Below are 23,768 nucleotides of genomic sequence, written 5' to 3'. Positions count from 1 at the left end.
TCTCCGCGCGCGGCGCCGACCCCGCCCCCGCGCCTCCCGCCCGCCGCCGCCGCCGCCGGGCCGCAGCCGCCTCGCAGAAGCCGCGGGAAAGTGCGCGCCGCTGATTGGCTGCCGCGCTCGCGGGGCTGCGGCCGGGCTTTTCAAATCCGCGCGGGGCGGGGCGGGGCGGTGGTGGTGGGTCAGTGGCGCGGGCGTGGGCCGGAGGCTGGGAGTCGGGGGCGCAGGCCGGGGCCGGTGATCGGGGGCACGGGCCGGGGCCGGGGGCGCGGGACCCCGCGAGCCGCCTCAGACCGGCGCCGGGCGCGCGCCCCGCTCCCGCTACTCGGCCGGGCGCGCGCCAGGCGGCGGCTCAACCGAAAGCCCGGAGCCTGGAGCCAGAGTCCGGAGCGCGCGCGCGTGGTGACGTCACGGCCGCGCGCCCAATCGCCGCCGGCGAGGCCGCCCCGCGCGATCGCGGCCCCAGCCCGGGCCGCGCGGCCCTGGAGCCGGGAAGTGGGAGGCGGCTCCCTGCCGGCCGCCCCGCGGGCCCTGCGCCCGTAGCACCACGCGCAGGGTCAGCCCGCGCTGGCCGCAGGGCCCTTACCCAAGTGGTCACCCACGCCCCTGCCTCGGGGCGGAGAGAAGGCTCCCGGGTCAGGAGGCGCTCTGCGCGGGGCCTGGTCGAGCAGCTGGGATCCGGGAAGGCGGAGGTCAGGTTGAACTGGCCCTGCAGGCGAGGCCCAGCTGGAGCTCGCAGGGGAGCACTGTGGAGGGAGCTCCAGGGACTGCCGAGCAGGGTGCAGAGGTCCCCGCCGTGTCTGTGCTCCTGGAACGCACATTACAAACTTGGCATAGATGGTCACAAACAACGACAGGGAGCGGGGATTGCAGGCCGGAGAGAGACTGGCCGGGGTGGTGCGGGCGGGGGGGGGGGCGTCTCCTGCAGAATATCTGCAGGGCGAGGATTCAGCCGTTCCCCTCACCTCCCAGGCTCTGGTTTGGCCTGGATCTGGGAGCAGTGGGGTAACCGTGGACAGAGGCAGGACTCCCAGGCCCTGAAACTGCTGGGGCTTGTGCCATTCTAGTGAGGCTGGGGTGGGGAAGAGGGACAGGGCAGGCCCAAGAGTGCCAGCAGCTGCAAGCTTCAGCTGCTTCCCACCAGAGCAGGGGGTGGCCTAGCGGACGCTAGAGCCAGGGGGAGACCCTCCCCCGTGTCCAGCTGAATGGGATTACAGAATTTATCACCCTTCCATCCAAGAGCTATATGGTGAGGTCCTACTGTGTGCTGCACCCTTGCAGCATTCTGGGGAGCCTGAGCAACCAGAAGAGACGCCCTTCCCCCATCATTCACTGCCAGGACTCACCTCTGGCCACCAGGAGCCCCTGGAAGGTGTCTAGCTGGGTGCTGGCCCATTCACATTTGCATTTTGCCATATCTCTTGGCTGTGGGGAGGAGAACAGGTGCCCTCTCTGGGCCCGGGATCCCTCTGGGGCACAAGCCTGAAAACTGTCTACCTCCCCAGTACCTTTAAATCCCTGCAGTGCAAGACAAATACCACCATATCTCATTTGATTTCACAGATTTGGAATTAGGGCTCCTCTTCAAAACCAAAAAAATCTGCATTTAGAATAGTGCAATCAACATGTAAATTTATTCAAAACATGAAAGTGTGTGTTTGGATTTTCTTGAAGAAAGTTATTTGGGGCAGGCTGATCTTTTCCCGCCTAGGGCAGGCCTCCCTGGGCCCAGCCCTGCTGTCTTGTTGGGTCCTAAGCCCTTTTCATCGAGTCGGCCAGCGGGGCAGCCCCAGTCCCGCACACACTGCGGGCCCCTCCCGTGGAGAGTGGATTTCCGATGATTGGGTCTCCCTCAGTGCATAGGAAAAAGAGGCCCTCACAGGACTGAAGGAGGCCCTGGGCATGTAGATTCCTGGGTGATGAGGAATGTAGATTCCTCATCTGCACGTTTGCGCCCCTTGCAGGTTGGGGAGGGCCATGGGAGTGGAAGCCCCAAGTTCGGTGGGCCCAGAGGGCTGCGGGGCACTCAAAGACGTCAGCAGCTGGGGCTGAACCTTGTTTCTGTCTCTTTGAGGCTCTTATCACTTCTCTAAATGAAACTCTGCACTCAGAGAGGAGAGACTGCAGAAGACCAAGGGACTGGGAGTCTACTCCCGGTATAAAGTAGCGAGCACAGAGGAAAGGCGTTTCAGGGGGCAAGGGCAGTCTGCTGGGGTTCAGCTGCCCTCCATTGCCGCTCCCCCCTGCTGCCCCCCACCCAGCCTCTCAGGCCAAGGCTGGACTGGGCAAGGCATTTAGGACCAGGGTATCCCAGGCCTTCCTGCTAGCTCAAGGACCAGCACGGCAGCCGCAGATCAAGGGGTCAAGCGGAGCTGGGAGTCCCCTGTCCGAAAGGTCTGTAGCCACGCCACCTCTGGCTGCCTGCCGTCTGTTACCATCCACGGGGCATACGGCTCTAGAAGGCACGGCCCACTCCATGATCTCTGTGTGGCCCAGGCTGGAACCCACTCTGCCGCCCTGCTCCCCATCGACACAGGTCCTGCAGCTTCTGGCCCAGACCTCCCTGTAAGAGCTGCTGCCAAGGCAAAACCCAGGCCCCTTAGCCAAAGGAGCCCCCGAGCTCCGGCTTGGCCTCCGCATCCCCCACCAGGGCCGGGGTCCCCCAGGGGCCAGGCTCATCGCTGTTTCCATGGGAATGTATGCACTCTGACCCCAGCCTTTCTCCATCCCTGGCCAAATAAAGAGGGCTTCCAAGTGGAAACCAGCAGTCTCAAGCTGCCCCTCCTCCCGTGCCCCAGGTGGCCCCTCTCTCCAAGGGGGGGGGAGGAGAGAGGCTTCCTTCTCAGCCCAGCACAGGCCCAGAGCCAGGCCTAGCAGTGGCAAGGGCCTCCCACCCCCAGACCTTCTCGGCAGCCCCTTCCAAGCCCAGACCGCTCTGTTCCCCAGGCTGGAAACTTGCCTTTCTAAAGGCCCGGCATTGCCTCAGCTCCTGCCCAGCCCAAGGACCACTGCAGTTCACCGGGCCAGCCCACAGGAGCCAGCAGGCTGTAAGGCCCCTTGGGTCACATGGGCCGACCCTCCCCTGAGCAGGGCTCCCTGTCGGGCTGGGAGATAGACCAGGAGACTGAAGCCCTGCTGAGAAGCCTCCCATCTAAGTCCCGGCTGGGAGGCCTGAGCAGTAGGCCTCCCCGCCTTCTCTGCCCACCCCTCTCTCCATCCGCCTTGGGGCTGACCTACAGGAGCCCCTGAGAGGCCTGAGGTGTCTGTCATCAGTCTCGGTGGTCACCTGCAGGAACAAACCACAGCCCAGGACCATGGTCGGGTCCTGAGGGCAACCTCAGGACCATCTTCCCTACCTCCCCCACCCCCACCAAAGGCTGCTTCCTGGAGATTGCACCCAAGCCAGCCTAGGGCTCACCCCTCCTCAGGATTCGACTTCCTAAACCCTCCTCTAAGCCAGCCTCTCCTCCCCTGTCACTCTGCCCGCCGGCCCCCCTCCCGCCCCCGCCCAGGGCCTTAGTTCAGCTTCTTACTTGGAAATAAGAGGCAGTTTTCGGGGGGCTCCCTGGTGGCGCAGTGGTTGAGAATCCGCCTGCCAACACAGGGGACTGTGGGTTCGAGCCCTGGTCCAGGAAGATCCCACATGCCGCAGAGCAACTAATCCCGTGCGCCACGACTACCGAGCCTGCGCTCTAGAACCCATGTGCCGCAACTACTGAGCCCACGTGCCACAACTACTGGAGCCCGTGCTCCGCAACAAGGGAAGCCACCACAATGGGAAGCCCGCGCACCACAACAAAGAGTAGCCCCTGCTCGTCACGACTAGAGAAAGCCCGCACGCAGCAACGAAGACCCAATGCAGCCAACAATAAATAAATAAATAAATTTTTTTTAAAAAAAGAGGCAGTTTTCGACTCACTGATTCCCCACCTGCTTTCTCCCCCTTTAGTTCATTCTCCGCACCCAGCCAGGGGAATTTTTCTAAACCACAAAATTGGCCATGTCACCCACCTGCTTAAAATTCTGCTATGGCTGCCCAGTGCCCCTCACACCAATCCCACTCCTCAGTGAGACTTGCATCCCACTTTCAGGAATGCGGAGGCCATCCAGTTCTGCCTCTCCAGCCCAGCCCTCTCCCCAGAGCTCCTGGCCAATAAAGTTGACTCCTCACTGGATGTGTCCCCTTGGACAGCCACATGGACCCACCCCTGGACAGTTACCAAATTGAACTTCTCCCCTTCTCATCCCCATGCCAGGTCTTAGCGGGGATACTACTTTTTCCAGAAGCCTTCCCTGATCCCCCCTTAGGCTGGCTGAGTCCCCTGAGGGTACACACAGCCCATGATCATCTCCAGGTGCCAGGGCTGCCTGGGATGGACTGCCTGGCCTCCGGTCCTGGTTCCCCCTGTGCTGGTACCTGAGGACTGCTGGTAAAGTACCACAGAACAACACAAAGTTGTTCTCTCACAGTTCTGGACGCCAGAAACCTGAAACCAAGGTGAATGCACAGTCACGCTCCTTCCAAAGGCTCTCTGGAAGGATCCCTCCTTGCCTGTCCCTAGCTGCTGGTGATGCCTCAGTCCTTGGTGTTCTTTGGTTTGAGTCAGAATCACTCCACTCCCAGGATCTGTCTTCACAGGGCCTTCTCCCTGTGTCCACTGGTCTCTGTTTTCTCTTCTTGTAAGGTCACCAGTGATTGGATTAGGGCCCACCTGATGACCCCGTCTTAACTTGATGACATCTGCAAAGACCCTCTTTCCAAATAAGGTCACATTCACAGGGCGGAAGTTTATGAACACACCTTTTGGGGGGACACAGTTCAACCCACAGCCCTTCTCTTCCTAGTTGCACGACCTTGGGCAGGTTGTAAGGCCTGTGTGTGTGTGTGAAATGGTGACACTACTAGGACAGTGTCCCCTTTGGGAGAGGCTGCTAGGCAGGAACGTCTGCGCCGGGTTAGAGCCCGCCTCCCCGGAGGGCGCGAGCTCGCATCTGCCAGGCTGCCCTCCTCCGGAACCCGCAGGGTGAGGACAGTGGGAACTGGGCGCGGCAGCGCCTGGGGCTCCAGGGTTAGGGACCTGCGGGCCGGCGGGCCGGCTGCAGGGCTCCTTCCGCGCTGGCCCCGCCCCCCGAAGTCCCGCCCCCGCATTGGCCAAGCGCCGCGAAGCCACGCCCGCCGCCCCCGACCGCACTCTCCCCGGCGGCCAGCCGGGCTGCTCGGTTTTTGCAGTTCCGGGTCTCTCGGAGAGAAGGAAAGGACACCCGAGAACGGAGAGCGATGGTGAGAAGACGGGTGACCTCTACCTTGCCCAACACCCCGCCTGCGGCCCCTGCACCCCGATTCTCCACGGGACTGCCCAGATCCAGGACCAGCCAGGGCAGGGCCCTCCGCCAGCGCTCACCACTCGCTCAGGCTTTGGCTAAAGAAACATTGTTTTGTGCTAAAGCAGCACTTCTTTTTCTAATTGTGAAAATTGCATGAAATTAAAACCCAGAACAGCAGAAAGGAGAAAATAAAAGTTCTTCCTAAGTCCTGGGCCTGCAGCGAGAGATATAAGCGCTGGTAACAGCTTGCGGAGCGCTTTGGACCGCTTCTGTTCTGGACAGATGAGGGGCTTCACCAGCCTGAGTTGGGGACTGACCAGGTACAGCAGGAATGGCCACTAGGAGCCACTCTCCTTCCCCTGCCGCCCAGCCAGACAGGTCCTTTTTATTTATTTTACTGGAACAATTTTACATTTACAGAAAAGAGGCAGATATAGTATAGAGTTCCCACCGCCAACTAGGTGCTTCCCCTAGTGTCAACACCTTACATTTCCACAGCTTTGTCAAAACTAAGACACCAAAATTGGTCATTACCGTTAACTAAATCCCAGACTTGAGTCAGAGCTCATCAGTTTTCCCACAAATGTAGAAGACTCTCTTAGAAAGCAAATCTGATTGAGACTTCTGCTGTGGGCTATAACAGAAGCTGGGATCTGACTGCACCTCCCACGTAAACAACCATAACATGGACAAAAGAGATGAGGCAACCGTTTTCAGGTGGTGGGGGAAGGGAAGGGCAGGACTGCGCTCCCCAGGGAAGAGAACTTTATGAGGCACGCCTTGACCGCCCCCTGCCCGCCCACCCAGCTCTCTACCCCTCCTGGCACAGAGGGACAGAGTCCAAGTGGGGCAGCCTGTACCACTGAGCCGAGGGCCAGTGACGCGGCTGGAATCTGTGGGGAGGACACTGGAGGAGAGGCCACTGTGTAGAGGGGAGTCTAAGATGTTCCACTGCCCTTGGCTGGGGTGAGAACCCCAGACGGACCAGAAAACGACTGCTGTGGGAGCTCTGGCCTGGCCCGAGTGGGGGCCTCATCAAGCCCTGTGAACGTCCCTGGCTGAGCCGCTGAGACACCAGGATCCATGCCTGGGAACTGGGGTTGCACCCTGGAGCAAGACATCCTCCAGTCTCACCCTGTCTCACTACCTACTGCTGCATATAACATGACCCCAAAACCCAGTGGTTCAAAACACCAGTGAACACTGATTATCGGATGCAATTGCTTTGTCAGGAATTTGGGAGTGGGGGAGCTGGAAGGTTCTGGCTTCAAGGCTCAAGGTCTCCCATGAGGTTGCAGACAAGATGTCACCCAGGGCTTCCATCATCTAAAGGCTTGACTAGGGGGACTTCCCTGGCAGTCCAGTGGTTAGGACTCCATGCTTCCACTGCAGGGGCCGTGGGTTCGATCCCTGGTTGGGGAACTAGGATCCCACATGCCACGCGGTGAGGCCAAAAAATTTTTTTTAATAAAAAATAAATAAAGGTTTCACTGGGGCTGTGGATGGGCTGCTGAGATGCTTTACTCAGGTGGTGCTGGTCATTGGCAGGAGGCCTCAGTTCTTCCCCACTTGGGCTGCTCCGGGGACTGCTCGAGTGTCCTCCTAACATGGGGGCTGGCCTCCCCCAGAGCAGGAATCCAGAGGGGCGGAAGGCAGAAGCTTCCGTCTCTGGTGGTCTGGCCTCTTGGAAAGCACATGTTTTCATTTTCAGAGGAAGATAACAGTCTAGAGACTGTAACATATCATCCACAACAACCAAAATACAATAAAAAGTCTCTAGGCAAAGAAAAGAGAGAATGTGGCCAACATCAAGGGGAAGAGCGGTCAATAGAAACCACCCCTGAGCCCAGTGTTATTAGATTTGACAGATGGAGATTTCAAAGTCATTGTTTTGAGATAGTCAATAATTCAAAGAAAATTAGTGAGTGAGTGAAAAGGTCTAGTGAGTGAAAAGGAATCTATCTCAATAGAAAAAATGCAAGCTGTTAAAAAAAGCAAATGAAAGTTCTGGAAATGAAAAGTACATAACTAAAATGACAAAATCACTGGATGGGCTTGACAGACGATTGAAGGTGACAGAAGAAAGAGTCAGTGAATTTAAACACACACCAATAGGACTTCCCTGGTGGCGTAGGGGTTAAGAATCCACCTGCCAAAGGCAGGGAACACGGGTTCGAGCCCTGGTCCAGGAAGATTCCACATGCCGCAGAGCAACTAAGCCCGTGCGCTACAGCTACTGAGCCTGCGCTCTAGAGCTCGTGCGCCACAACTACTGAGCCCATGTGCCGCGACTACTGAAGCCCGCGTGCCTAGAGCCTGCGCTCTGCAACAAGAGGAGCCACCGCAATGAGAAGCCTGCGCACCGCAACGAAGCGTAGCCCCCGCTCGCCGCAACTAGAGAAAAGCCTGCGTGCAGCAACGAAGACCCAACACAGCCAAAAATAAGTAAGTGAATAAATAAATTAAAAAAAAAAAGACAGACCAATAGTAATTATCCAATCTTTTTTTGGCACGTGGCACGTGGGCTTCAGTAGTCGTGGCACACTGGCTCAGTAGTTGTGGTGCATGGGCTTAGTTGCTCTGCGGCATGTGGGATCTTCCCAGACCAGGGCTCGAACCCGTGTCCCCTGCATTGGCAGGCGGATCTTAACCACTGTGCCACCAGGGGAGTCCCAGTAATTATCCAATCTGAAGAAGAAATTATCCGATCAGAGAGGCAAACGTTGAAGAAAATAAACAGTCTCAGGCACTTGGCAAACAATATTAAAGGGTTTAACATATGTGTGTTGGAATCTGAGAAGGAGAAAAAGGTAGAAATGGGACAGAAAAAAAATATTTGCCAAAATGATGGCCAAAGGTTTTCCAAAGTTGACAAAAACATTGACTTACACATCCAAGAAGCTCAGTGAGCCCCAAGCAGGATTCAGCCTGTTGGGATGCAAACCACACGTAAGCATTTCATAGTCAAACCAGAGGGACAGGCAGGAAGAAAAGAGACAGTGGACTTAAACAATAGCAATCAATCCAAATCTCACTCTTCTGCCCACTTATCCAAAAAGAAAAGAGCCGTGTGAATACACTGACTTGTCTGGGTCTCATGCAGGAGCCTCCTTAGCTTCCGGGTGGCTGTGCCTCTGATGGGGACCCACCATGAGCAGCGTAGTGGTACAGGGAACAGCTGACCAATGAAAGAAGGACAGCTTTCGCTCAGGCCCGTGGCACCTACAGGATGGGCAAGTGTCACGGTCCTCGTACTGCCAGGAAGCTCCACAGCCACCGACAAGACCAGAAGTGGCATGATAAACAGTACAAGAAAGCCCATTTGGGCACAGCCCTGAAGGCCAATGCTTTTGGAGGTGATTCTCATGCCAAGGGAATTGTGCTTGAAAAAGTAGGGGTTGAAGCCAAACAGCCAAATTCTGCCATCAGGAAGTGTGTCAGGGTTCAGCTAATCAAGAATGGCAAAAAAAACCACAACAGCCTTTGTACCCAGTGATGGTTGTTTGAAGTTTATTGAGGAAAATGATGAAGTTCTGGTTGCTGGATTTGGTCGCAAAGGTCATGCTGTTGGTGACATTCCTGGAGTCCACTTTTAAGGTTGTCAGAGTAGCCAATGTCTCTCTTTTGGCCTTACACAAAGGCAAGAAGGAAAGACCAAGATCGTAAGTTTTGATGATGAAAGCAGGATAGTAATAAATTTCCGTATGCCAAAAAAAGAAGATAGAGAAGGACAGACAGAACTTGGGTACGTGACAGAGGGCCACGGCCGATTGGGGAAAGGAGAGACCGTTCAGTAAGGAGGCCTGGGAAAATGCCGCGTTATCTGTAGGGTAAGAAAAACGAAGTTCGGCTTGTACCTCACACTACATGCAAAATTTCCTGGAAACTCTTGATGGCTCAAGGTATTAAATAGTAAAAGAAAATCTTTAAATCTTTTGGTAGGAGATATAAGTGAATACCCTTCTGACCTTAGGTCAGGGAAGATTTTGCTAAAAGGACAGGGGGAAACCTGTTAGCTATCAAAGGAAAGATGTGACGGTACTAAAATGAAGAACTTTCGTTCATCAAAGGACATCAAGAACATCCAGTGTTCAGAGGGCCCCTTAAACATTTCAAAGAGAGATATTAAACTAATGAAGCTTAATTGGCATGTTAAATAACAGGGAAGCATTATCAAATAAGTGACAATAAAACTTCTAAAGTTATATTGCGGGACTTCCCTGGTGGTGCAGTGGTTAAGAATCCGCCTTCCAATGGAGGGGATGTGGGTTTGATCCCTGGTCAAGGAACTAGATCCCACATGCATGCCACAACTAAGCGTTTGCATGCCACAACTAAGGAGCCCGCCTGCTGCAACTAAGACCCAGTGCAACCAAAAAAAAAAAAAAAAACTCCCTAAGTTATATTGCATATATGAATGCTATGAATATGTTCTAAAAATTAAATTTCTAAAATTTGATTTTTAAAAAAAAGGGGCTTCCCTGGTGGCGCAGTGGTTGAGAGTCCACCTGCCGATGCAGGGGACACGGGTTCGTGTCCCGGTCCGGGAAGATCCCACATGCCGCGGAGCGGCTGGGCCCGTGAGCCATGGCTGCTGGGCCTGCGCGTCCGGAGCCTGTGCTCCGCAACGGGAGAGGCCACAGCAGTGAGAGGCCCGCGTACCGCAAAAAAAAAAAAAAAAAAAAAAAAAAAAAAGTCACAGAATAGAGTCCCATGCACACGTGGCCACCTGATTTATAACAAAAGTGAGAGTGTAATTCAGTGGGACAGATTAGTTATTTGCTTCTGTAACAAATTCCTGTAAACTTAGTGGCTTAAAACCACCCAAATTTATCATCATAAAGTTCTGTAGGTCAGAAATCTGCTAAAATCCAGGTGTCATCAGGGCTGCATTCCTGTCTGGAGGGTCTAGGAGAGAATTCATTTCCTTGCGTTTTGCAGCTTCCAGAGGCTGCTTGCGTTCCTTGGCTCAAGGCCCCTTCTCCATCTCCGAAGCTGGCAATGGCTGCTTGAGTCGCCTAATGCCGTGTCACTCTGATCTCCTCCTTGTGGTCAGACCTCCCTCCGCCCCTCACTTCTTCCTCCCTCTTCCCTTCCTAAGGACGCTCATGGTTACATTGGGCCCAGCGGGATAAACCAGAGCAAACTGCATCTGAAGATCCTTCATATAATCCCTTTTTCTGCAAAATCCCTTTTTCTGTGTAAAGCTGCAGAATCACAAATTCCAGAATTAGGATGGAATGTGGACATCTTTGAGGACCATTATTCTGCCTACAGAAGGGGAAGGAAGATGGTCTTTTCAATAAACGGTGCTGGATCCATTCTGTAACCACAGGGGAAAAATAATCCTTGATCCCTGCCTCACAACACACAAAACAAACACCATTCCAAATTATCATAAGCCTAAATGTGAAAGAGAGAACAATTAAGTTTCTAGAATAAAACATGAAAATATCTTCAGGACCTTGGGGTAACAAAGACTTCTTCAATCACAAAAAGCATTCACCATATAATAAATAAATAAATAAATAAATGAACCCCCAAACCAAAAAACTAAAAGCATTCACCAAAAAAGATATTAAAGCATTAAAATCAAGAGCTTCTCTTCATCAAAAGACACCATTAGGAATTTAAAAGGTAATCCTGAATGGGAGAAAACGCTTGAAATGCATATAATCTAAGGGTATACAAAGAACTCTTAGAAATCAAAAAGAAAAATGCAGATGACCCAATGGAGAAAGGGATAAGAAACTAGCCTTACACAGGCGCTCCAGGAAAGAGGCGGTCCAGATGTTCAAGTGCCTCCAAATTCTTAGTCTTGAAAGGAATGCAAAACGAAGCCACCCTAGGCCCCCACCTTCGGGAGTGATTACCATCACAGTAACCACAGCACCAGGGTATGCGGGGATGCGGCGGAGCGCTGCTTCCGCTCTGCTGGTGGCCGGGTAAGCTGGGAGCAACGCCCTGGAAACCACCTGTCAGTACTTACTAACGTTGAACTTCAGCACACCCTCTGACCCGCAGTTCTACTATCAAAGGCATACGTGTGTGCAGCAAAGCCACGTGTGAGAATATTAATGGCAACGTTAGTCAGAAGGGCCAAAAATGGAGGGTCCGTCAACCACAGCATTGATAAACTGTGGTATAGTCATACAATGGGACATTGCATAGCAATGACGAATAGCAAACTTACGTTACCCACAACGCTGAAGAATTTCATAGACATAATGCTAAGTGAAAGCAGCCAGATTAAAAGAAAAGTACACACTATTTGATTCCATTTATATAGAGTGAAAGAACAGGCAGAAGTGATTTTTGAGGTGGAAGTCATAGTAGAGTTTATCTCTGAGAAGGGGGGACGTCGGGGGCGGGTATGGGGAGGCTGCTAGAGGGCTGGCAGCCTTCTGCTCTGACTGGAGTGAGGGCGGCGTGGCTGTGTGTACAGTGGAAAAACGCTTCAGACTGTACACCTGGGACATGGCCACTTCACTACACACACGTTGAAGTAACATTAATTTTAATATTAAAACTTTTAATTTTAAAGGTTTGCAAAAAGATTTTTCAGTAAACCCAGGGTTCCGCTATGAAGAGGCAAGGATAGGGTGGGTGTCGCTGCGAGGAACCAGTAGGCGCAACCTTGGTCCATGGACCCCATCCTTGGGTTCTCGACTCAAATGCATGTCCCTCCCATATCCAGCCCACAGCCACCATCTCGCTTGATCAGGGCGCTCCGTACACCAACGTGGCTGAGGCTGCTGGGGGAAGGCACCTGGCCCCTCTCCTCAAGGACCTTGCCCTCCAGCCTCACCTCAGCCTCTTCTGGGCTCACACCCTACCCCTCGCCTCAGCCCACAGGTTCAAGCCACGCCCACCACCCCTGTTGTAAGCATCCCTCTCGGGCCAGCTCACTTGCTCTGGTACCCCACTCCAAACTCCCTTCAGGCCCAGCAGAACCCCACAGGCCGATAACCCTGCCACCTGCCACTGTCCCAAGCCGCCTCCACCTTCTCCCCCTTCCCCTCCTCCCCAGTCTGAGCTTCCTGATCGAGCCTATATAAGCTACCCTATTGCACACACACCTTGGCCCCACTGTCCCTTTCTTCCTTCATCACACCTCTGGGCCAAACACCAACATGGTCCAATCCAGCTCTGCTTGCCCTGCACCAAGGCGTGGCTGGAGCACAGCACACAGCCCTGCCCAGGCCTCCTCTGGCACCCTGACCCCTAACCCGACTCCCTAAGCTGATCTATAATCTGAACCCCCTAATCGGGTCCCTAATTTCATCCCTAACCTTATGTGATCTCTAACCTGACTCCTTAACCTGATTCTCTAACCTCCCTAACTGGGGCATTTGTGTTGCCTGGACATCCCACCTTGTTTCTCTCGACTTTGTCACTTGTGTAAATGCACAGCGACGAGAGAAGTTTATATACAGTATGTGGGGAGCACAGAGAAGAGGAAAAGAGAGCCGCCCAAAAAGAGAGGAAAAAAAGGCAGAAAGAGTTCATAATTTTAAAACAAACTCGCTGCGCCATGATTCTGCGTTCTTCTTGCATGAAGGGACGCAGAGCAGGAAGGCAGCCTTTCATCGCTTTAAGGGTGTGCGTGCAAGTCAGCAGGATGCCAGATTTCTACTCGTTTCTTTATACTTATTTTTATAGACCTGAATGGCTACAGCGAGCATATGTTCTTCTGATAATCAGGAAACCCAATAAAGTTATTGATTGTTGAAAAATGAACTTCTCTAAAACTCCACCCTGCCCAGGTTACCCAGAAGCCCCAGACACAGCACCCTCACCGCTCTACGAAGACCCGATTTTTGGTTTCTCCTTCTCACCCCACCTGGCTGGGCAGGGGTGAGTCACCCAAGGGCAGTGAGCAGTGTTGCTATTCAAAGTCCTGCAAACAGACGGACACTCATGCCCATTGGTCGGTCACTGCCTCCTGCTCTGCCCTGTCTCAGGCCAGCTGGAACCCTGAAGCATTATCAGGGACCAGCTTTGATCCTCGGGCCCCCTGTACGGCTTCCCTCTCTGCCCCTCGACAGCTTTGGGACAGAGCCCTCAGGAGCTCAGGGCTAATGTCAGTTACTAGTACTAAGACCAGCATACTCCTACACTTTGGACATTAAAAGTCCCGTCCGGTCCAACCCTGAGCGCCTGTTGGCCCTGGCTCAGGCCTAGCCCAAGGACTGTCCTTCCTAGTGACCCCCCCTTCCCCTCCCTCTTCCGAGGCTCATAAAGCCAGGTAGGAGCCAGGCTTTATGGTTTGTTGGCAGTGGGGGCGTGGGTTTCAGGCATCTGTGAGCTTAGACTAGCCCTGCATTCTAAGTCTAGAGCACTCACTGCCCAGGGCCAATACAGGCACTTCATGTCATCTTTAAAGGGCCCTGCACTGACTGGCGCCACCTGAGGCGGGGACTCTAGGCCTATCCCGGTCCAGCACCTGGCAGTTCCGGCTCAGGGAGGTTCAGGAAAACCACCGCAGGCAGGCTACTTCCTCCAGACAGTGAGGGCTTAGTGCTGCGGGAGCCTCCCAGGGACACTGCCATCCAAGCAGCCCCTGCAGACGGGCGCCTGCTGCGATCAGGAGTTCCACACTCCCGCACCGCACAACACAGATGCGCGCTGCGTGTGCACTGCAGGACCTCGCCAAGCAGTGCCCTGGGGTCACATCCGCGAACAAGACAGGCAGAGGGCGAGAGAAGGACTGCAAAGCACTTCCAGGAGGAGCAGGGCCTTAGAGCGGCAAAGGCCCTGGGGAAGCAGGGTGGGGAGTCCCGGGGAAGGATTGAGGTGCAGGCCGGTGGGCGTGACCTGCTGGGGAGGCGACTACGGGGCCCCAGGAGCCGCCGAGCCCCACATTCCCCCAGCGTGCTTTCCCTGCATCACCTCATCAACCCTCCACGACCAACTGACCGCCTTTAGGGAAGGGGAAGGTGGGGCCCAAAGATGACGGCTGCCGGGTCTTTCCCGCCCGGGGGCAGACGCTCGAGCGGTGAGCGGCACTGGGGGCGCCGCCCGGAAGCCGGGGCCCTCAGCGTTACTAGCGGCGGCCCGGGGCGGAAGCCGACCGGGGGCTCGGCCAGAGAGGCCCGGCCGCCGACGCCCCTCAGCCCCCGGCGGGGACGGTCCTCAAACGTCCCGGAGGTATCTGCCGCCAGTCGGTGCGGGTCTCCGTCCCGCCGCACGCCAAGCCTTACGCAGCCGCCGCCGCCCGGACGCGGAAGGGCCCAGCACGCATGCGCCGCCGGCTCCCCGAGTCCCTGCAGCCGGCACGCTGGGCCGAGCGTCGAGCCGCGACCCAGAATGCAGCGCGCTGCAGGGGCAGCCGCCCGGGGCACGCCGGGACGGGCAGTCCGCGGCGGCGCGGGCCCGCCCCTCACCTGGCCGGCGCCGGGCGCCTAAGGGTCCAATGGGAGCGGCGGCCAGGCCGCCCCGCCCCGCGCCACCGGACGTCGCCCCCGGGACATGGCCGCCGCCGGTGCCGGGTCCTTGAGCTGAGCGCCCGCCACCTGCAACCAACTACCGTTCTCATTCTTCCGCTGGCGGGCGGAGGCGCCGCGGCCGCCGCGGGGGAGGAGCAGCAGCATCAGAAGGCCGGCGGCCGCCGCGCAGGGCACATGGCGTCCATTTTACTGAGGAGTTGCCGCGGCCGGGGGCCCGCCCGCCTCCCGCCGCCCCGCGCCGCCGCTCCGAGGGGTAAGCGGCCGGCTCTCGGCCGACGACGCGGGGCCGGGGCCGGGGCCGTCTTGGGCGGACCGGGGAGGGCCTCGGGGCCGGCCCCCCGCTACCCTCAGGTCCGGGCGACTCCCCGCTGGGTGGATCGCGGCACTCGGACCGAGCCCGGAGCCGGGTCACGCCGGGAGGGGCCTTGCACGGCCTTGCCCGTCCGCCCCGCCCTGGCCAGCCGGTCGCCGGGGGTGGGGAGCGGCCGGGCCGTGACTTCCCGCGGGGACCGCATGTGACTCATCCGCGCCGTGACCTTAGTTGCTCTGCCGCCGGCCGCTGCTTCGGGAGCGGGGTTGGGAAAGTTTTGAAGGGAGCGCGCTGACAGCCAGCCCTGGGACGGTGTCGGTGCTCCTCTCGTGGTTAAGCCCCGTGGACCTGGCGCCCACTCGCGAGGACACTCTTGCCCTCGGGCCACGTTCGGGGCTCTAGAGATGGCGGGGGCCACGGCGGGGTCTGGCACACACTGGCGAGCAGGCTCTGCCGGCTTGAAGGGCGGACGTTCCTGGGACCGATACCTTTATGGTGTTACGGGCGTCGTGCAGGGTCCCCAGGCCTTTTCGCATGGCCTCAGGCAGGTCCCGCTGTACCTGGAGCCTCAGTGACCCTAGCTGTGACACGGAAATCACACATAACGCGGGGCTCTTAGGGGCTCGCATGTAGGGTGCCTGCAGTGACCCTCACTCCATGTCTCTTTTTACGTTAACCTTTCTGAGTTTGTGGCTTGTTATCTGTCTTATGAGATTGAGGTTGTCAAATAGAATTATGTGTTTCAAGGTGTTCACAGTTTGTAAAGGCACCCTGGAAAACACGCTTCTTGTCATTTTTTAACAATAATGGTTGATCAGCTGCTTAGACCTTTGGAGCCGGCAGAAGGGCATGAAACAGCAAGCACTCCTTTGTGAACGGTAGTCTGGTTGCCCAGTCCAGCTTTTAGTCCTTCCCTCTGCTGTCAGGGCTCTCTATATCTCTTGCCTCTTAAGTATGGTGATAAAAATACTTTGGCTACACACGTTTCTTTTTTTTTTTTGATATATATTTTTTAAAATTTTATTTTATTTATTTTTGGCTGCATTGGGTCTTCGTTGCTGCGCGGGCTTTCTCTAGTTGCAGCTAGCGGGGGCTACTCTTCGTTGCTGTGCGCAGGCTTCTCACTACGGTGGCTTCTCTTGTTGCGGAGCGCGGGCTCTAGGTGCATGGGCTTCAGTAGTTGTGGCTCGCGGGCTCTAGAGTGCAGGCTCAGTAGTTGTGGCACACGGGCTTAGTTGCTTCGCGGCATGTGGGATCTTCCCGGACCGGGCTCGAACCCGTGTCCTCTGCATTGGCAGGCGGATTCTTAACCATTGGGCCACCAGGGAAGTCCCTCCACACAGGTTTCTGTAGCATGTTTACAGTTTAAAAATCAGCTGAATTTGTTTTGCGGTTGTATCATTCCAGGAACACAGGTGTGTCCCATGGTTAGCACTGTTCTTTATACAGACACTAAGGGGCTGAGTGTTGGTCAGGCGACTGATTTTCTGTAGCACCTACAGGGCATCCAGAGCCTGCAAGACCCAGGGCTGGACCGTGGGGAGCCAGTCCTTGAACCCTTGGAAATGAGGCTCGCAGCTGGGTGTGGCAGCCCTTTTCTGGAGAACATTTCCCCCATTATTAACATCTTACATCAATTTGGGTCATTGTCATAGTCAGTAAACCAACGTTAATACATTGTTATTAACCGAGGTCCACAGTGTATTCAGATTTCCCTTATTCTGTATATACTTTATTCTGATGTCCTTTTTTTGTCCCAGGACCCCATCCAGGACACCCATTACATTTAGTCACCATTTCTTTTTGGTCTCCTGGCTGTGACAGTTTCTCAGACTCTTTGATAGTTTTGAGGAAGACTGGCCAGATATACTGTAGGATGCCCATCTATTGGGATTTGTCTGATGTTTCTGTCATGGTTAGACTGGGGTTAAGGGTTTTGGGGAGGAAGACTCCAGAGGTGAAGTGTGTCCTTCTCATCACATCTGTCAAGGGTGCCTGCAGGTGTTAAGACCATGGCTGTGCTGACCTCAATTACTGGGCTAAGGTGGTGTCTTCTCCAGAGTTGCTTCCTGCCCTTTGCACACTGTACTCTTTGGGAGGAAGTTGCTATGTGTGGCACGGACTTGGGAGTGGGCTGGGACTTGTAGAGGTGGGCTGACCAGATTTGCCAAGGACTGGGTGTGAGAGCAGGCCATTATTGAATGGCCATTATTGGTCTGGCCATTATTGAAACACGGGAGCACGGGGGAGGAGCAGGCTGTGGGGGGGGCCGGGAGTTCTTGGAGCTGTTGAGTGCGAGGTGCCCATCGGACTTCTGGGTCTCGTGTATCCACAGGTGTTCAGGTACGGAGTGCCTGGGGAGGATCTGGAGATGGGGCAGGGAGGATCCTCCCTGGAGCAGCTTAGGGAGGAGAACCCAAAGAGCCTGGTGTACTGGAAGCCAGGTTAAGAATGGTGTGGGATAGGAAGAAATAAGTTTGGTCTCTTTTGCCCCATCGTGGGTTCCTGGCAGAGCTCCTAAAACCCTAGGAATTTCTTGAATGATAAGAATATCTTTTGTTATTCATAATGAGTCCCTTTCCCACACCCCAGAGTTTATGCTAATGAGGTACCTGTGATTAGAGGATTGGACCTTCCAGACCCACACCCAAACTTCCCCTCCAGAGGGGGTCTGGAGATGGAGTTCAGCTGCCAGTGGCCAAGGATGTAATCAGTCATGTCTAGGCAGTGAAGATAGGAGCTCTTGAACAGGGAGGCTTGGGGACCTTTGGGGTTGGTGGCACGTGCCAGTCAGTGGGGACAGAAACCCCTGTGCTCAAGGACTCTCCCAGACCTTGCACTATATACTTTCCTGTCTGGCGTTTCATCTGTATCCTTTATGATAAACTGCAGTAGTGAATAGAGTACTTCCCTGAGTTCTGTGGGCCATTTTAGCAAATTATCAAAACCGAGAGGGTCATGGATACCCCGAATTTGTAGTTGGCAGGAGTGTGGGTAGCCTGGGGACCCCACTTGCAACTGGTGTTTGAAGTGGCGGGCCGTCTGTGGACCCAGGACTAACTCTGGGGAGTTAGGGTAGCAGTGAGTTGTAGGAGACCCAGCTGGGGTCAGAGTTCAGGGTGGTTGTCGGGAAAGAGACACAGAAGGGCCTCGGGAGGAGGGGGTGGCACACCCACCACCTTCTGTGCCGGGGCAGGGGGCGGGCAGAGCCTGGAGCCCACCCCCGGGTTTGCTCTCCAGGCCTTCAGAGTGGGAGGGCATGGGAAGGGGCCGGCAGGGCGGCGTGCGGGGGGCAGGCAGGCCAGGGGGCTCTGGGCGCTGCGGCAGCTGGTCTGGTTGCCGCGGGGCCCGTTTCTGAGTTCAGGTCTCGAGGTGGGGGGCTTCTGTTGGGGGAACAAGGAAAGTGGATCCGCCTCAGCTGGAGGAAGGGCTTGAGAACTAGCGTTAGAGAAAGCATCAAAAGCGCGTGAAAATCCTGAAAACGTGCCGCGCACTCCTCAGTACTGTTTATGCAAGAACTGGTTCACTCTTGGCGTCGGTTGTCCTGGCAGTTCTCACGGCCCCCACCGCCCGTGCGGGCGGGGGCGTGTTGGGACATTGGGACGGGGCCCTGCCTTGCTCTGTGTGCTGGGGGTCACGTGCGCCCTGCGTCTGCCCGCCAGAGGCAGCCGGGGCTGGTGGGGGGCGGTCCCAGCTGGGGAGGCCTGAAGGGCCGCCAGGGCCTGGGCCCCAAGGTAGGGTGCCTGCGCCCCGGGACTGCCTCCAAGACACCGCGTTCCAGCTGGGACAGAGCCTTCGCTCAGCTTCCGGAGACTTAGCTTACAAGAGATGGTGCCAGTGTGAAGCTCCTGGTTTGAGGCTGACTTCTTTTTTCTGTTTTCATCGCAGGTCGTGCGGGGGATCGTGCCTGCCTCAGGTGTGCCAGCACCGCGGGGTTGACGAGCTGCATGTAAGTAGATAAACGTCACCCTCTGCCCGTTTGTAGGTGGGGGCTTGAAAGTGCTCAGGTGACGCGCGACTCTCGGTTTGGGGAGGTGGTAGAGCCTACGTTCCTGCTCTTTGTTCTTTTAAACCTGTATGTTTTCACCTTGAAATACGCAACCACATACATTAGTGAATATTTGGAAAATAAACACTCATAATCCCAGTACCTGTTACAGAAATTATTAGCCTTTTGGTGTATTTTATTCTGGTTTCTTTCCTTATGTATCTGTTTTTTGAAACATGCAGTGGTAACCACAGGCTGCCTACAGTATCGAGTCTTTTCCACACTCACACAGCTGCCATTTCCAGTGGCTTTTCGTGTGAACACACAGGCAAACCCTCCCTGGCACCGCGCTCGGTCCTTCGGAGAAGGCCATGTGGATGGACCGCTGGCCACGGGGCCTGCCCTGCTGGTCCTGGGGCCATATCTGGAGTGTGGTGGGAGCTCTGTGGCATTGCTGAGAGGCTGGAGGGCTTCCTGGAGGGAGTGGCGCCCACACTCCCCTGTCCACTGTCACCCATGGACTTGAGCTTCCCGCAGGGCTGCTGTACTCTCCTCGCCAGTCATCATCCCTGCCCAGCCCCTGAGCTTAGTCTCCTGATGCCCTCACCTGTGTGGTGGGGCACCCAGACTGCTGTCGGCACCGGGTCCATGTCCACCTGCCCCGGGTACCTGGAGTGGAGCTCGTGCCTCTCGACACGCCCGATCCTTCCTCTGTGAGAGTGCTGGGCCCTTACGACCCCTTGTCTGTAGAGCTGTGGGCTCCTCGGGTTTTCTCATTCATTTGAGATCGTTGATGTGTTGCCTCATCTTGGCTATGAAACTTCTGGAGGATGCTCCCTGGGACAGATTTCATTCCCTAAAGCGAACAGTACACAAGCTGTACGTGAAGACTGGATTGCTGTTAAAGCAAAAGTGTATGTAAGCGGATTTCCAGTTTTCTGGCTCTTACACAGTCCTAAAATGAGTAGCCGGGCCCAGCCTTTCCACCCATGAGCAGGTGTCTTCGTGGAGCAGAATGGGCGCGTGGGCAGTGTTTGGTGGGGACACGACAAAGTATTTTCAGAAGCCCCTCCCAGCAGCAGCCTCTGCAGGCCCCCACCTGCTGCCGGAGCGCTCCCAGCCAGCTCTGGGCTTTGATTTTAATTAGGCTCCTCTTCTGATAGTCACCAGACTTTGTCGCCACGAAACCTCTTTTTGTGATGTGGAGGCATTAACGTATGAGTGTAGAACATCTTTACTCTTTCTGGATTTCAGAGTTCTAAGTGAACTCTTTAATCGGCGGCTGGCGTTTCAGGGGCTTGGGGCCCAGTGGGTGGCTGGAAACGGGTGACCGGTGACCTGGGGGTGCGGTCATGGTTGCCGTGAAGGATGTGGTCCCGCAGGGTCAACTGTCAGGGTTTTTCAGGAGAAGCTGGAAGTCTGGGTCTCGGTGTGAAGTCTCTGGTTTTAAAGTACTGAGCGCTGAGGCAGGTTAGTTCTGCTGTGTGGCCTAGCTCTTCAGGTGGTGGGGCGGCGCCACACATGGGTCAGTGACCCCGGCGCTTGCGGGGCTGGCGTGCCTGCCTCTCCTGCAGGGGACAGTCTGCACCTGTCACTTGCTGGGGGCCAGGCCTCCCCTGCCTCCTTTCTCCACAGTCCTTCTAGACCAACTTTTGAATTATTTCCATTCTAGGATGGTCTTTTGGGGATTGTAACTGGAATGTCGTTAAACCCATAACATCACTGGGGAATATTAACTTTTAAAATCACACATGGTCTTTCCACCCGTAAGTTGTTTTCCCTCTTTCGGAAAAGGGTCTGTCGTGTTCCTTATGCAGGCCACGTGCATGGCCTTTAAGACAGTTCCCAGATGCGCTGTACTTGGTGGGGCTGAGGGGACTCGCTCTTCATTATCTTTTCTAAGTGATTGTTGGCGGCGTGGAAGTTACTGATTTGGGTACGCTTTCTTGTGCCCGGCCACTTCACACAGCTCTGCTGATTGTTTTAGCTCTAATTGGCTGCCTAGTGCACAGCAGTGATTTTTTGTCTCTTCCTTGCCAGTGCGTTTGCTTCAGTTTTTCAGTTTTCTTTCATCTCAGTAGCCAGCTCTGTTATCAGAGAGCTGTAGTCATTCACGCATTATCATGACAGCAAAAAATAAAGACTCTAGTGTTTTCTAAGTTCACAGTGTTTAGAAAGTTAAACACTTTGATTAGAAAGTGAAACAGTGAGAACTGTAAAGCTGTCGTCCTGAGCTCACACACTTCAGGTTAGGAATTATAGACGAGAGTTGAAGTCTTATGTCAGTCTCAGCATCCAGGAATTTTTATTGTTTATTTTGATCGCACAACGTAAGAAATCTTGAGTCACACAGATAAGTGGTTGTAAGTGGTACTCGTTTGTATTAGTTTTTTTTAACAGTCATTTTGCAATCTCAGGGGTTTTTTAATATATAAATTTATTTATTTAAGTATTGGCTGCGTTGGGTCTTTGTTGCTGCACTGGGGCTTTCTCTAGTTGCGGCGAGCAGGGGCTACTTTTGCAGTGCACGGGCTTCTCATTGCAGTGGCTTCTCTTGTGGAGCACAGGCTCTAGGCGCGCGGGCTTCAGCAGTTGTGGTGCGCGGGCTTCAGAAGTTGCGGCGCATGGGCTCAGTGGTTGTGGCGCACGGGCTTAGTTGCCCCGCAGCATGTGGGATCCTCCCGGACCAGGGATCGAACCCGTGTCCCCTGCATTGGCAGGCAGACTCTCAACCACTGCGCCACCAGGGAAGCCCTGCAATCTCAGTCTTAATGGAAACAGTCCAGACCCCTGAAGGGTGAGTGGGGGAGTTTCTGATCCAAGATAACATCGTGGACATTGTCTAGCTGCTCTCACCTCCCTTATCATAGAAACAAAGGCAGAGAGGAAGCACCCACAACTTGAATGAGCCGTCAGACCGTGAAACAGCAGGCGGTTCTGAGACCCCCGCAAGCGCCGAACCCCATTCAGTGGGAAAAGCTGAGCTGATGAGCTGCTTCTGTTTCTAAGCCTCCCTTAGCGGGAGCGCGTGTAAGGTTCGTTGCAGACATACTGAGCTGCTGGAGATGGTGCTGCCCTCGCATGGATGTCCTATGGCCCCGAGGGCTCCAGGTCCCGGCTGAGGGGCATGTTGTCCTGCAGGCACCTGCACTTCTGGAACACCCTCTGGGTCGCGGTGCCTGTTGCTGCATCCCGCCTTCCCTTTCCTGTCTGCCCTGAGGAGCTGAGGGGCACGTGGAGGGTCGGCGTCCTCCCTGGCCCAGCCTCAGGCTGCTGTCTTGGCATGCTGTCCCCCTGGGAAAGGGACGTTCCCACGTGTTGGCAGTCAGGGGAGCGGGCACTTCCAGGAGGCTGACGCCTGGGCTCTGGTGGGCCAGGGCAGAGCAGGAGCTGCCTGCTCGAAGATGCTGTCTGTCGCAGCTCCCCGAGGAAAGGCAGCAGTGCCCGCGTTAGTTTTGTTATTTTGTGCTTTTGGAATGTAGCTGAATCTCTCTGGCTAGACGGTTAATAGTCTCTCCAACATGCGAGAAGACAGCCAGGTTTGGGGGCCCTGATGGCCCTCGCTGGGCGCGCCCCATGTCTCTCTGCTTGGTCTGTTTTCATGGGTCTCTGTCCTTGCCTCTTGGCTGCCCCTCGTGACTGACATCACACCTCGAGGAAGTCACTTGCTTCCTTGGCAACTGGGTTGGAAAACTGGTTAATTAAGCTTGATGAAGACAGGAGGTGTGGGCGTGATCATCTCCCGCTTTGAGAGGTGAGACTGAGGCACAGAGAGTAATGGCTGAGCCAGCGGTGCTGCTGTGCCCTGGGCAAGGCTGTTCCCCAGCCTGTAGGACTCAGGACAGGGCGGGCTCGAGGGACCCGCCTTTCCTGGCTTAGGTGTTGACTGCGGGGCCGAGGGGCTCGGGACAGAAGAGAGGCCGGCGGGGGGTGCCATCTGCCAGCTGTCTCCGCCTGTACAGGCCAGAGCCAAGGTGGGCCGTCCCTGCTTGTCCTTCAGTGTTCCCCGTGCATAAAAGGAGCAGCTAGGGCTTCCCTGGAGGCGCAGTGGCTGAGAGTCAGCCTGCCGATGCGGGGGATGCGGGTTCGTGCCCTGGTCTGGGAAGATCCCACATGCCGTGGAGCGGCTGGGCCCGTGAGCCATGGCCGCTGAGCCTGCGCGTCCGGAGCCTGTGCTCCGCAACGGGAGAAGCCACAACAGTGAGAGGCCTGCGTACCGCAAAAAAAAAAAAAAAAAAGGCAGCTAAACTAGACATGTCCCAGCTTTCTTCCAGCCCTGACTGGTGGCTTCTCAACTGCTTTAATGGGGCTTGCTGTGCCCCAGGCACAGTTCTGGGTACTTCCTGTGTGTTAGCCCGCACACATCCACGAGGGGTGCTCTTGAAGCAGAGAGGTTGCTTGTCCAAGGTCACGGAGCCGTCAGTGGTGGAGCTGGAGTTTGACCTGGGATGGTCTGCTCAGAGCTCGGGTCCTCGCTGCTGGCAGCAGGCCAGGTGCACAGGGATGACTGGACAGGTGGGAAGAAGCTGGGGTGTGTCAGTGATAAACAGCCTCTCAAGTGAGTGGGCCTTTGGCCACCCAGTGGTGGATTCGTGCGTGAGCAGGGAGAGGTTTCTGAAGGGACACGTGAGATGAGAAGATTGTGAAACACGGAAGGAGAATTGTGTGGGTAAATTGTTCCAGTGTTGGGTTGTAAATG

The 23,768-nt window shown here is 55.5% G+C and overlaps 1 protein-coding gene and 1 pseudogene across 3 annotated transcripts in view; both read left to right on the top strand.

The window, feature by feature from the left end:
- The first annotated feature begins 8,551 nt into the window (after positions 1 to 8,551).
- On the top strand, positions 8,552 to 8,988 carry LOC309960905 (small ribosomal subunit protein uS12-like; annotated as a pseudogene). Its single transcript has one exon. The product of its transcript is annotated as a small ribosomal subunit protein uS12-like (transcript).
- A 5,803-nt stretch (positions 8,989 to 14,791) lies between these two features.
- The window catches only part of LETM1 (leucine zipper and EF-hand containing transmembrane protein 1), a 32,505-nt gene continuing 23,528 nt past the window's right edge, over positions 14,792 to 23,768 (top strand). For both annotated transcript variants that reach the window (XM_082838209.1, XM_082838208.1), the window contains exons 1-2: positions 14,792 to 15,024; positions 18,970 to 19,030. In XM_082838209.1, coding sequence (XP_082694335.1) covers positions 14,946 to 15,024; positions 18,970 to 19,030 — 140 coding nt within the window. In that variant the 5' untranslated portion in view covers positions 14,792 to 14,945. The remainder of the gene's footprint in view (positions 15,025 to 18,969; positions 19,031 to 23,768) is intronic.

Source organism: Leucopleurus acutus (genome assembly GCF_964270905.1).
Source record: "Leucopleurus acutus genome assembly, chromosome: 4".
NCBI classification, from domain to species: domain Eukaryota; kingdom Metazoa; phylum Chordata; class Mammalia; order Artiodactyla; family Delphinidae; genus Leucopleurus; species Leucopleurus acutus.
Note: the sequence above shows the minus strand (reverse complement) of the source record. Positions and strands in the feature narration are given on the sequence as shown.